Here is a 13982-nt window from a genome sequence, read left to right as displayed (position 1 = left end):
TCGCAACGGACACGTCATCAAACGGTGACCAGAAATAATGCATTTCTTTTTGTCCTCTGCTAGCGCAACTTTTTTTTTTTTTTTAATTGTTATCATTGATTATTTTTCACTGTAGTCCGCCCCAGTACTCGAGCATCATTGCAGCGCTCGAAACAAATACTAAAGTGAAATAATTTTAAATACTGCTTTAATTTTACAAAAACAATTCAAACAAACAAAGCCACTTTTTGTCATGCCAAAAATTAATATTTCAAAAACACAAAATCATTTTCTGTATCGGTTGAATGAACAATGAATAGAATTAATTTGATTTATAAACGGCTTTTCAAATTAAACTCACATTGTTGTTGCTAAGTTTATAGATTTTATTGTGAAGTGTCCTCGCACAACCTCACCGGAACCGGCTGTTGCTATTTTGGCAAACTTTACATCAACTTCCTTTCCTTTACTCTGCTAGCATAAAAATTGACTAGTTAGCTAAACCAGCCCTTTGAAAGCGTGGTGTTATTAATATTATGAGTTGTGCAAGTGCTGCAGTCTAGCTAACGCACCACAGAAAACTGAACAAGATGAATATACGAAACGCCAGGGTAAGCATGTCGCTGTCATGTCGCTCACACTGAAGGGTAGCTCAGCTAGCCGCATCACATAGCCGACTAAACGTGCTTCTGCTGCTGCTAACTTCATTAGCATTGTGGCCATGACTAGACTGCAAGTGTTCATTTCTGGATATTATGCATTATATACGTTCTGTAGAAGGCGCAAGGTGTATCTGATGTATGTATTTCGTATAAATCATGCAGGTGTGGCTAAAGTACTCACATTGAGTACCGATACTTGTGTAAAGTAGACTGGTGGTCAAATGTATGTCTAATGACATTATCTTGTGCTGCTTGTTTCAGTCAAACTTTAAATGAAATTGTCTTTCATTTCAGCCGGAGGACCTTATGAACATGCAGCACTGTAACCTTCTGTGTCTGCCAGAAAACTACCAAATGAAATACTACTTTTACCATGGATTGTCCTGGCCCCAGGTTGTTCACTTTACGTTTTTTTTCCCTCTTCTTCTTTTTTTATTTTTATTTTTTATTAATCACACTTCTGTCCTGTTTGTTTTTCAGTTATCATACATCGCCGAGGATGAAAATGGAAAAATTGTGGGTTACGTGCTGGCAAAGATGTAAGTATGTTACACACAACATTGTCATTAAACTGAAAGACCTTTAGTGTTAACTAACTCTTGTTTTTTTTTAGGGAGGAAGATCCGGATGATGTGCCTCATGGACACATCACATCGCTGGTACGTCTGAGCAAGAGCTTGACTCACTGAAATCAACTGCTTTTACATTGTATGCTGCAAGTGACAAAATTCCATGATATGCATCATATATTTCTCATAATCATGTCATGGAATTGGATTTCAGATTTGAATCCTGATTCGCTCAAATGTTGTAGATTCAAATCTGATACACTTCAGCATAAAGGTACAGATGTAATGTTTGTTTATGGGACCATTCGTGCAACCCACACAGAAAAAAAAAAAGTTAAATTGGTCCAAGTTAAAGGAAAAGCTTTGTAAGTATCAAACAATAAGCAAGCAGTGGCCTTGGATGTCTCCCAGGCGGTGAAGCGCTCCCATCGACGTCTAGGTCTGGCTCAGAAGCTGATGGACCAGGCCAGTCGCGCCATGATTGAGAACTTCAACGCCAAATACGTCTCGCTTCACGTACGCAAAAGGTACGTGTGTCTTTCAAAACGTCGTGACGTCCGTGCCGTCTTGACTAACCGTTCCGTTGTCCTCACCGCAGCAACCGAGCGGCCCTACATCTCTACTCAAACACACTCAAGTTCCAGTAAGTCCGTTTCCATTGAATTCATTTGAATCCCCCAAAGGTTAGGTATGCAGGTTTTTTTTTTTTTTTTTTAAACCTCAAGCCATGGAATACATCATGCTTATTTCTGCGCAGGATCAGTGAAGTAGAACCCAAGTACTACGCAGATGGGGAGGACGCCTACGCCATGAAGAGGGACCTGGCCCATATGGCAGATGAGGTACCCGTGTAATCATTTTAATTAAAGAAAAAAAAAAAATACACAAAAAGATTGCAAGTGTGTGTGTGTGTGTGGGGCGGTGTCATTGATTTAAGTGGTGATCGGTTGGATGAACATATGTAGATTTTGACTGCAACTGTGGCATGCCTTAGCTGAGAAAGCCTGGTCCCCGTGTGCCGGCTCAGGAGGCGCCTTCCGGTTCCGGTGACCCAGAGAGAGAAAACGAAAGAGACAGCGGCGGCGAGAGCAAAGAGCTGAGCGAAGTCAGCGAGGCCACCGAGAGCACGGATGTCAAAGATTCCTCCTCGGATTCGCAATGACGCTTGTAGGCTTTTTTTTTTGGTTTGGTTTTTTAAAGGAAATAATAGAAAAGAATAAATTCCTTTTTAATGCCCCGCCCGCCCGCCCCTCCCTCGACAATGCGCTCACAATCATGACGAGATGATGACACCAATTTTTTTTTGCGATACACTCTGGTCTGCCCATGTAACACACTGAAGCTAATAAATATAATACAGTACATCACTAGTGCAATAATTAGAATAAACGTTTTGGGAAATGAAGACCTGTTTTGAGGACAGTCCTTGGGGTTAGGGTAATCATTAATCCCCCTTGAAAAGATTTGTAATTGCTTAGAGAGGCCACAGGATGGCAGCAAAGCACACGTCATCATAATTCCTGATGATGGCAGAGCAACTTGTACATGAAGCTTTGCTTTGACCAGTGGAGGTGAGTTTTTCAGCCAGTCCTGGCAGATTGGATCCGCAATAGTAAAAGAGAAAAGATTATATGATGCACAATACACAGAAGATAGACAAAAATCTTTGTTGTAAATTAAAATGGTACTCCAGACCTCAAAAAGTTGAGTACTGGGTTCTGGTCTGAAATGGTACTCTAGACCTCAAAAAGTTGAGGCCTGGGTTCTGGTCAGAAATTTTAGGACAAACCTACAATGCACAATCATTTCAACACACTTCTGAAATGTTTTGAATGCAAACGTTCAACTTTTCAATGTTCCAAAGCTTATTCCCCAACAAGGAGTGAACCAGCAAAATTTGCAACTGGTGTTTGAGCCACGAATATTTCCAAAAATGCACACTTTTACTCCGATTCTTTCAATCTCCATAGATTTCCTGACTTTGAGTTTGCTTTATTTATTTATTTATTTATTTATCCCAAATGAAGTCAGAATCATGTAAAAAAAAAAAAGATTCAAGGACTTCCGCAAATCACACAACCTTTTCAAATTGTCGTTTTTTCTTTTCCTTTTTTTTTCTATTACGCAACTTAATCCACTTTAGAGGAAGGAAGTGAGTGAGGAGTTCCAAACAGAATGTCCAAACAGTTTGATACGAGCCACCAGAAATGGAAAATAACTTCTTCATGGTACTTGAGAGCAGCCAGTTAAATTGTGCGCAACAAAGCAGCATTTGATGTATTCACTTCTGAAGCCGCATCACGAGGATACCCGAGGCCATCATAAACATCAATCCTCATAAAGTGCCGTCATGACCTCACACTATTATATACGCATCACCGTGGGCATATGTAAACCATTTTTAGGCCCTCGATTCCTCTGGTGAGTCCTTTATTATCATTCTTTTCTATCATTCTCCTATAATTAGCATAGTGCGCTGCACTTTTATTTTGACTGCAAAATCAAATAAAATCTGTCTGAATGTAAATATTGTAAATATCCGTTATTGTAAGTATTTTAAATATCTGCATCAGTGTAAGTATTTTAAGTGAGTTCATGTTAACCGTCATGACTCAGGAATTATAACAATTGTTGCTGTCATTTAGAGCAGTGAGTCTGTGGGCTCCCTCTAGCGGCGTGTAAAAGAATCACTTCCTAAGTAGTAGATTTGCATTTTATAATCGAAATCTGGACTGGTTACTTTAAAACGAATATTCGAGTATTTTTTTAAATGTAACTTGTGTTTGCAATACTTGAGAATTCTAACATTTATGCACATTTTTTTTTGTTTTCTATATTTAAGTGCCAGAATTCATGTTTAAAATGTGCTTGATGTACGGAGTAAATAATTTGTCAATATATTTTCGAATATCAAATACTGAAAGGTCTTAACTGATGCCAAAGAGTCGTATGATATAGATGTACAGTAACCCCTCGTTTATCGCGGATAATTGGTTCCAAAAACCACCCGTGATAAGTGAAATCCGCTAAGTACGGTCACCAACAAGAAGTACTGGGCAGGCTAACGAGTTAGCGAAAAGATGCTGATTCGCGATCATGCTAACACGCGAAAACGGACTTCTAAAGGAATGTAAACGAACATTTGGAGCAATACTACATTGTCCTAAAGGTTAGACACATGTTTCCTCAATTTAGAAGTTTCATTTACACTTTTAAATGTTTTTTTAATTTGGAAAAAAAATCTGCGATGTAGTGAAGCCGCGATAAACAAAACGCAAAGTAGCGAGGGATCACTGTATAGCCTCACTCACCACAGTGTGGCGCATCCCTAGATTAAATGACTCATTCATTTTGGGCGAACCGTTTACCTCCGGAGATTAAATAATGAATTCCCATGTTTCCTTTTTACAAAATGAAACGCCACGAGTTCCAAAGTTGGCCCTGTACCTGCTGTCGAAAACCTACAGCAGTTACTTTCAGTGATGACCACTAACCAGTGTGTGTGTGTGTTTGCAAGTCAAATTTATACAGGGAAACAGTTGACCCCCAACGTTCTCTGCTGACACTCCCCATGTGCACATGTGCAAATGTGACGAAAGGGAAAGCAGAGCGTGAGTCACACTCACGGTGAGCGCGCACGGGCGCGCGCCCGCGAGGGAGCGAAAGAACGAGCAAGAAAGCGAGGGATGAGTTGCACACCCCACCCACATCTGTGCATGTGAGGGGGGAGGTGAGAGTTAAGTGGCGTAACTCGGCTGCCTGTGCCTGCCTGCCGCACTCTCACAACACAAGCGACAAGTCAAGCCTGCTCCACATCAGGTAGGACGCAGACACACGCCCTCTGAGAAATACGTGCCCTCTTTACAAGTGCTCCAAGTCCGACTTTCGGCTCTTGGTTTTGCCATTTTGCCGCCTTTTCCTGGTTTAGTACCAACAGTGAGTCACATGGCAGTTTATGGGCCAAAGGCGTCTTCAAAAGTTGAAAGCGACAAGGTTCAAGTTGCTCTTATTACTTTTAGTTCTTAAGATTTTGGAATGGCAGTGTGGTAAATGAAAGGTTTCTAAGCTCCTACTAAAAAAAAAAAAAAAAAAAAATCCGTAGCCATTGCCCCCAACCAGGGCAGGCAACACTGAAGGGGTTACTGACATACGGCTTACATGACCTTATATCAATGACGGTGCGATTGGGGAATCTACCTGATAGGGGGCTCTCAGCAGTTGACATGTTTCTTCTAAGTAGGCTTTGTTTACAGAAATAATTTGATTAAAGATACCTTTACATTACATTATCTTAGCGTTTGTTTGGGGTGGCAGCTACCACCAGCTACACCCTTGAATTTATTTGTTTTTGGTTGTAATGGAAGAGGGCAAAAGCATATAAGAAATGAGACTCGACCCAACGTGGTACATGACAGGCAGTTTGGGTTCATATTTGTGTTGTGGTTTGAGTTTGTGTGTTGCGCGCATTTGAGGTTTGAACTGAACTTTCCGATCTAAGAGCCATAACGCATTTCAGCAGAAGAGAATGTTGAAGAGTCATGTGTGCCTTTTCAAAATGGGGAAGTGTGTGTGAATGTGTGTTGGTCATGCAAGAAAAGAGCACTCTTCCTCTTTTTCATATAATTACTCAAGTAAATCTTCCTTCAAATTCAAATAACTGAGCTCTCTGCACATCCAACGACGGCGAGGATGTTGCCTGTCATTGTTTTCGACATTTATAATGACTGGACTGCTGAATGTTTTCATTATTAAGGCTCCTGGTTCTAGTATTATATTTACTGTGTCACATCATGTGGTCTAGTTCAGGGGCTGTATAGCTGTATAGGTTTCATTGACTCACTCAGTAGAATGACGTGATACAATGGGATCATCACAAAATTTTTATTAGACATGTGTATGTAAACCTGCACACACATCAACCCTCTCAAACAGGCTGATAATTCCTGCCACAAATCAAGCTGAGATAAAAAAAAAATTAGGCATCAAGTCAGTCTTTTTAATTAAAAAATATATAATATTTAGATTTAACTTATAATAAAATAATTAAAAAGATATGTATGTATTATACATATAAAACAATAAATTAATAAAAAAGGTGACAAAATAAATACATTCAAATAATATACATTTTTAAAAAATGAAATGAACTGCAAATAAATTTGTAATAAAGCGCAAATGAAACTATCGCCTTATAATCTGCAAAGTCATTTAACAACTGCCTCAGCAGGCATGCAGACCAGAAGTAGCAGGCAAAACTAACTCCTCCGCTATGTTGAACGCTTTCATGCTTTGTGCCACAGCTTAGTGACATACACTAGTTCTATGGAAACAAATCGGAAAACAATCATCAGTGAATCATCAGACGGATGATTTCGTCTCAAATTTCCCACGACCCGATGTAGTCAGTTTGAAATGTCGATGCAAAGGTTCTGCCATCTCGTGGAAGAGCATTGCAATTGTTCTACCTGTCACTATACGTCACTGGCACAGACAGATGAACAAAGGACACATTATTTGTATTAAATATTCATTTTGGGATGAGTTAAGGCAAGTGAAATTGTTATGAATTATTCAATCAAAAATAAAAATATCTTTTATTAGATTCATTTAGTATTTCATTTATTTATTTTTTTATCTCCTGTACTTTTGAGCTGACCAATCCGTGCATTTTACAAATCACCCGAGTTTTCAAAACTGTCTTTGTTCCACAGACCTGGTTTGGGCAATCATGGCTTCCCATGTGAAGCTCAGGAAGGACAAGACTGGCGTGGTGGACTATGACACACAAATTAAGGGTAAAACACGTTACTATTGCAAATCGGGGTTGTCTGTAGTCTTTCATTTCCTCTTGTGCCTTGTCAGAGGTTCGCTGGCAGCTGGTTGACCAACTGAAAGCCATGGACGTGCAGCTGGAGCAGAAGAGCCAGCTTCTGCACGATTTTGCCGACTACCTGCGGCGACGGAGCGAGATCGAGAGCGAGTACTCGCGATCCTTGGACAAACTGGCCGAAAGGTTCACCAACCGGAGCAAAAGGTAGCCCGTCTGCGAACAATTTCAAGTCTTCCAATGTTTTGGTTCTGTGAGAGGGAAGAACAAGCAAATTCCACTCGGGAAGTATTAGAACCTCAAAAGTGATACCCATGTTCTATCCGTGTTTCTGGTAACAGAAAAGAGGCGAGCAGTCATTCCGTGGCCCAGATGTGGTTGGCCTTGCTGTCACACACGAGGCAGGAGAGTAAAGACCATAACCAGCTGAGTGACAACTGCTCCTCTTTCCTCATCCAGCCTCTAAACTATTGCTTGGAGTACACACAGAGGCTGGCCAAGAAGGTACTCAAATGCGTGCGTTTGTAAATATCCACGTGAGCAGGGTACGAATAAATCCACCAACGGCTTTCCTCACGCATCCGTTGCTCGGTTTCCAGAGTAAAGAGATCTGCACTCAGCTTCAGGACGGCCTGCTCAAGGTGACCACGGAGCTGCAGACTGTACGTGAGAAACTCAAAAGGACTTTTGTCTTTCTTGAGCGTGCGTAGTGACACGTGTGTCTCTGGTGCAGGCGTGGCGGACGTACTCCCAGTACCACGCCGACTACCTGTGTGCAGACGGGAAGTTGAAGGAGGCGGAGAAACAGGAGGAGAAGCAGAAGCAGAACGCAAAGAAACTGGAGAGGCTCATCGAGAAGGTAAAGTGCAGTCAACTCCTGTCGTCTTGCTCACTTTCTTTACAAAAGAGATTTTCACAAAATGGCAGGCGAGCAGACGTGACACACTCGAATTGATTTTATGACTTGGGACTTGCTCGGCAAAAAGTGACGCGAACTCGGTGACTTGACAAGTCATTTGGTTTACATTTAAAAAATATATTATTTTAAATCTCTTAAAAATTTCTTCAGAGTGCAAGTACATAAATGAATGTTCATACCCTTAAGTTGTTTAATATTTGGAGTTATAAATGTACATTTTCTGTGTTCATTTATTTTTTTTAGAGCTGGAAATTATTTTTTTTTGTTGTGTTATGATCAGTGGAATTTTTATCGCTCCAATAATTTATACTGTGAATGAGCAAGATTGTTTGACTTGAAATTTGGTAAATGGGCTGTTGGGCTCTAAAACACCCGACAAACCCTCATGTGGAGTTTTTACAATCTGAAGGTCCAGCGCTACAACTTTAAATTTATTACAGAAAGCAAGGAACAATGGAAGAACATACATGAAAGTGATTTCTTTTTCCCCCCCCCATGTTCTCACAGAGGCAAGGAAAAGTCCAAGACATCTACTTGAAGTGCAGCAAGGCCAGAAATGATTACCTGCTCAACTTGGATGCTGCTAACGTTTCCATGAAGAAGTACTACCTCCAGGACATCTCCACTCTCATTGACGTCAGTCTGCACTTGTCTGTCAACCAATGACGAGCGCTTTTAGACCTTGCCGTGTTCTCCAAATGACTAGATTAGCACGTGATGGCTCTTTGACATGCCGCGGCCTCCCCCCCCCCCCCCCCCCCCCCCCATGCAGTGCGCCGATACGGGCTACCACTTGTCTCTGGGCCGAGTGATGCAAGCTTATCTGTCCAGTCGGCGCCAGGGCCAGCAGAACTTGGACTCAAGCCTGCAGCATCTCCACAGTACGATGTCCGGGCTGGACCAGGGCCGGGACCGAGACGCTCTCCTGCAGGACCACCACGTGACTTTTTGTTTGCCCTTTCGCTTCCCCTACCAGCCCCACGATGGCGACCAGGTGGGTGGTCCCGTTGCTTTGGCTTTTTTCTCTCGCAGATGGCTCATTCCCTCCTCATTTGCTTGCCCTCGTAGCAGTCTGAGATTAGCGCCGAGAACGAGATGAGGTCTGAGCTGGAGACCAGATTCAAACAGATCCAGACCAGGCTGACAGCCGTCGCCGAGGAATCGCAGGAGGTAAAGCGTCGCCGTCCGTCCACTGACTGAGGGACGTCCTCTTCCTTCCTTTCACGCTCATTGGTACTCTCTCCAAACATCCAACATGGCCGATCTCACTGGTGTCCTGTAAGGACTTTTGCTTCAAGGCGAGACTTCCAACATATCCAAAATGTGGCTTTCACCCGACCGCCGCAGGCAAACAAGAGCATGTTAGCAGCCCAGTCGTCTTTGTTGGAAACGATGGCCGACTTGGACTTGGAGCCCAACAGCAGCCAAGAGGAGAGCACAGACGGCCAGTTAGTCCGGCCCAGTGTGGCGCGCCGCAGAACAAACCAGCAAGACGTAGAAAACCTCTACCTCACTGTGAGTTTTTTTTTTTTTTAAGCCATAGACCCACAATCTTCCTTTTTGTGAACAGATGATTGACAAGAGCTGCTTTTGTCTTCCAGAGAGTCAAAGAGTTTCTGGTGGGCAGCTCTTTGGAGTCCAAGCTGCAAGCGAAACATGACCTGCTTAAAGTGGCGGTGGAAAAAGGTGGCGCAAATGTAACTTCTATAACAATGACCTGTTCGAGTACTTAAATGTTTATTTCTCACCATACCCTAGGCCGAACGTCAAGTAAACATCTGCCAAGGTAAGTCAACCTCAGTTTATTGTGGCTGATCCGGTTTTAGGCCCACGGCTAACAACCTAAGCAAATGATTTGCTTGCTTTCTCCGAACAGACACAACGGGAAGTCTGCACGTGTTCGAAAAAATCCCTCCAGTGGCAATTTGGTGCACAACCATAAACTTTTCAGCGGTGACATGCTGTCCTTCTTGCAGGTAATGAAATTTGCCACTTCCATAAATCAGTACACGCGTTGTCTTACAGAAGTGCTAACCCCTCGTATTTTTTGTCAGTATTGAAGAAATGCTATATTAGCGAATGGTCATTAATCATAACTTAGTAAGTCAACAAAGCCATTCATGTCTAAACGTATGCAACAAAAGTGAATCAACCTTGAAGGGAAAATAAATAAATACTGGAATTGAATTAATGAATGTCAAATTGAAAATATGCTGCATGTTCTTGTGCAATGTTTTGTATTCCTTCCTATGTTTTGCAGGCGTCAGGTCAACAGATTCCAGTTGTGGTGGAAAGTTGCATTCGCTACATCAATCTCAAAGGTGAGCCCCGTCGATTGACTCTCGGGAGAGTCAGAGGCGTGTGCACAATTTGAACTGTGGTTCCGTTCACCAGGCCTCCACCATGAAGGCATATTTCGGGTGTCGGGCTCTCAAGTGGAAGTCAACAATTTGAGGGATGCATTTGAGCGAGGTAAGGGGGAACTGCTAGAAATTGTTGCGAAAAAGAAAAGTGAGGAAGAAATAGTCAAAAGTATCTTTACTTTTACTTAGATCCAGCGTTGTTGTTTTGTAGGAGAAGACCCTCTGACCGAGCACACGTCTGACCTGGATTCTGTTGCCGGAGTGCTCAAGCTGTATTTCAGAGAGTTGAAGAATCCCCTTTTCCCCGTAGACAGCCTCACTCGGCTGTTGGAGTACACCTGTGAGTTTCGTCATCCTCTCCGTCCCCTTGTGCTATTTGAGACCTAAAACTGATCAATCCTACCATCTTCTCTTGGACGCCTTCATAAATTGCATTGTGTCCTTGTTAAGTTTCACGGTCCCTTTTGTCCGTCAGACATCCAAAACGACGGCGAGAGAGCCGATCAGCTGAAAAGCGTCATCTCGTCCTTCGCCGAGCCGCTCATCATTGTCATGAGATACCTCTTTGCGTTTCTTCACCAGTGAGTGCGAAACCCCGCCCACCCGTCCGCCTTAAATGGCATGTCGAGAGAAGCTTTACGCTAATGTCGCCATTCGTCCCCAGCGTGTCGCAGTACAGCGACGAGAACATGATGCAGCCTTACAACCTGGCAGTGTGCTTCGGTCCAAGCCTGGTCAGAGGGGCTCGGGAACAGAACCAGGATCAGCAGCTGGACCAGCACGACGCCGTCACCTTACAGCCACAGATCAACGCCATGGTCAAGAACTTCATCGTCCAGCACGAGAGCATCTTTCCCGGGCCGAGCGAGGTGCGAGGCCTCGTGTACGAAAAGTGCATGACGCTGGAACAAGATGACGGGTGAGACAGTTGACCCCCACCCCCCCCTCAACACATTATTTATTGCTGGTTGAAGTTTTTTTTTTGGGAGGGGGGCTGGGTGTATTTTATGAATTTATTTTCCCCAATGCAGATTTTTGCCGACGTATTTTTTGACTCGGCTGTTTTAATTAGAAACATACGTTTTGCAACAGAGGAAACCAAATGGCATGTTTGCACAGATACAAGAGGAAGCAAGCGCGCAAAAGCCTGTTGAGATTTTTTTTTTTTTTGCTTTCTAATGCAGGTTTTTTTTCCCCCCCTCACAGTGAGCTAAATGTGGAGGAAGGGGACGGCGAGGCAGAGTACTGCAGAATTGGTGAGGTCAATTGCTTGTTTTTCTTTCTGAGAAATGCAAAGAGACCTTGACTAGCAAGGAGAGATTATCGCATGCATTCGGGTTTGTGAAACACAAAAGTAACAGGCTATGTGATGTGCAACAGAAGTAGAAGCGGGACACCCGGTCAATCGCAGTCACTCGGCAAAAGGAGCCCTGCAGAAAAACAGCGAGGCTTCAAAAGCCGACAAGACCGGCCAGGCGGACCACCGCAGGTCCGCGTCGGGACCAGCCGGCGCTGGGGTCAGCGTGGCTACATGCGGGTCAAAGGTCATCCTCCAGATTCCAACCGGGCCCCAGAACTGGCCAAGGAGGACTCACTCTCCTGGTTTTGTGCGCAGAGAGTGAGTATCAAGCTAACAATGGATTCACGCTGGATTCATCCCAATTTACGTTAATGACAGTGAAAACGATTTGAATTCAAACATCACCCGCCATCTTTTCCTTCTCCAGACAGGTGACCACCTCCCCTGCGGATGACATCAAAGTAGATAAGGTTTGTGCTCCTTCTCCTTTGCCTTCTTAAATATTTCCAGTTCACAATGCCCTTGTGCCAAGGGGGAGGAGAGTTGGAAGTCACACCAGATTGTCTCGTCCTCCGTTAACAGGAGGTGTGCCGCCAAATGGACTCAGTCTTCAAAGAACTCGTGTCCAAGCATGTGCTGCAAGAGTCTCCCTCTTCCTCGTCGTCCTCCCTTGCGGGCGTCCCAAAGGAAAAGAGGGCATGAGGGGTAGGGGAGTGTTGGGGCGTTGGAATAGCTGCACACAATCATACAAAATGAAATTGCAAAATATTCAAGCTGTGAAAATGACTTGTAAAAAAAAAAAAAAAAGTATTTATACATGTATACAATAGATTTACGCGTTGTCAATGCGAAAGCGCATTCACACGTTATTCTGCAATCTTCCCGTGACTATTTTCCATATTCCTTTCGATCCCAAATTTCACTTTCATAAAAAAAAAAAAAGAATTCCCTCACCCAAGTTTTTAGGGTTACTTACTTGCATCGCTTCCATGTTTCCTGACCAGTACAAACTATTCCAACTTCAAGTCTCACATTCTCCATTTCAACAAGTGAATTCATTCCACAGGATTTTAGTTCATCAGCATCCACACACACACACACACAAAAATGAGAGGCTGCCCATCAAAACCCCCAAATTTGGTTCCAAATGCCAAGTTTATTTTATCTTTCAGGCTAATTGTTTATCTGCCGTTCCACTGCAGTCCACTGACATACTTACAAGCGGATGGACGAATTCCTCAGGGCTAAATGCTGCCGTCTGGTGGACATATGCGACAACTGCTCATTTGCATCCCCGTTTTTGTGCATTCCAAAGCATACTTGAATATGTACAGTAAAAGAATGGAATAAAGTAAACAGATGAAACTATTATAACCAAAATGTCGTGTCATTCGAGGGCATTATACGGATATGGATGGACTGAATTGGGATTGTTTATCAAGACTACTGTACAATGTGTTGAATTAATTTTTCGTGAAATGGGTTGTTCAAGGAAAATCAATTTATTAAAAAAAAAGTACATTCATACACGTGTTTCTGTTTTCAAAATGACATGTTCCTTGCCTTGAGGCCAAATGTTTCCCCACCTCTTTTCTTTTAATATTCAAATTCTGCGTCGTCATCAGCCAATGGGCATTCTTCTTACAGCCTTCTAAATAAACAAGAACAAGCAGCGCCGTAGTGATGTGCATTCCAGTTCTTTTAAGTGAACTGGATCTTTAGAATCGGTTCACTCAAAAGATTCGTTTAAACGAATCGTTCAACGAGTCGTCCCACCCACACACACTGATCCTTTTTTTTTTTTTTAACTTCAATAACACACACAACTAAGCAATACACCAGACAAAAAACAATCAAGTAAACACACGGTAATGTCGACAACGGCAACGCACACATTTTTCTCTAAATTACAACATCCCTTGGGAACAACATGTACGTCAAACAATACAACTACTCCCCCCCCCAAACATTTTTTTTTTTATATATAATAATTGGCTCGGTTATTCACACATTTTCTATAATACAACACCTAGACTAGTGTTGGCTCGTGAGTGAACGATTCGTTCAAAAGAACGAACGTTTTCAGTGAACGAGAGTGAACGAATCACTTCCTAAATAGATTCGTTCTTTTTTCAGTTCATATGACTTCAACCAGTAGGTGTCGGTAATGCCCATTGAAGCTGGTGCCACCTCGCCGTAAAACAAAACGAAGAAGGAAATGACGTAACTTCCCGTTCACGAACGAGTCGTGAATTGCATTTCCAGTTCACCAACGAACAAATCTGCGAGTGAACAAATCAGTGAGTGATTCGCATTTTCAGTATATCGCGAGAACGGATCAGTGAGGGGACGACTCCTGACTT

The 13982-nt window shown here is 42.8% G+C and overlaps 2 protein-coding genes across 4 annotated transcripts; both read left to right on the top strand.

Moving 5' to 3' along the window:
- Nucleotides 1–408: 408 nt before the first annotated feature.
- naa10 (N-alpha-acetyltransferase 10, NatA catalytic subuni) lies at nt 409–2615 on the top strand. 2 transcript variants are annotated; one of them, XM_037246113.1, is made up of 8 exons: nt 409–590; nt 936–1034; nt 1122–1180; nt 1255–1300; nt 1622–1737; nt 1809–1853; nt 1968–2052; nt 2238–2615. In XM_037246113.1, exons 1-8 carry the CDS (start codon nt 570–572, stop codon nt 2370–2372), a joined length of 606 nt encoding a protein of 201 aa, XP_037102008.1. In that variant the 5' UTR covers nt 409–569; the 3' UTR covers nt 2373–2615. The 2 variants fall into 2 exon arrangements, with proteins under 2 accessions (XP_037102008.1, XP_037102007.1); XM_037246112.1 differs by having other exon boundaries at nt 2205–2615.
- Nucleotides 2616–6926: 4311 nt separating this feature from the next.
- On the top strand, nt 6927–13126 carry LOC119131685 (rho GTPase-activating protein 4-like). Of its 2 annotated transcripts, XM_037266327.1 has the most exons (22): nt 6927–7005; nt 7073–7244; nt 7379–7541; nt 7637–7699; nt 7771–7896; nt 8464–8592; nt 8729–8950; nt 9025–9126; nt 9304–9471; nt 9558–9642; nt 9715–9742; nt 9833–9932; nt 10217–10277; nt 10351–10428; nt 10531–10659; nt 10795–10900; nt 10984–11238; nt 11526–11575; nt 11700–11937; nt 12047–12089; nt 12202–12325; nt 12799–13126. In XM_037266327.1, the coding sequence occupies exons 1-21, from the start codon at nt 6939–6941 to the stop codon at nt 12319–12321; spliced, it is 2505 nt and encodes an 834-aa protein (XP_037122222.1). In that variant the 5' UTR covers nt 6927–6938; the 3' UTR covers nt 12322–12325; nt 12799–13126. The 2 variants fall into 2 exon arrangements, with proteins under 2 accessions (XP_037122222.1, XP_037122215.1); XM_037266320.1 differs by having other exon boundaries at nt 12202–12993.
- The last annotated feature ends 856 nt before the right edge of the window (nt 13127–13982 follow it).

This window comes from Syngnathus acus, chromosome 2 (genome assembly GCF_901709675.1).
Source record: "Syngnathus acus chromosome 2, fSynAcu1.2, whole genome shotgun sequence".
Taxonomy (NCBI): domain Eukaryota; kingdom Metazoa; phylum Chordata; class Actinopteri; order Syngnathiformes; family Syngnathidae; genus Syngnathus; species Syngnathus acus.
Note: the sequence above shows the minus strand (reverse complement) of the source record. Positions and strands in the feature narration are given on the sequence as shown.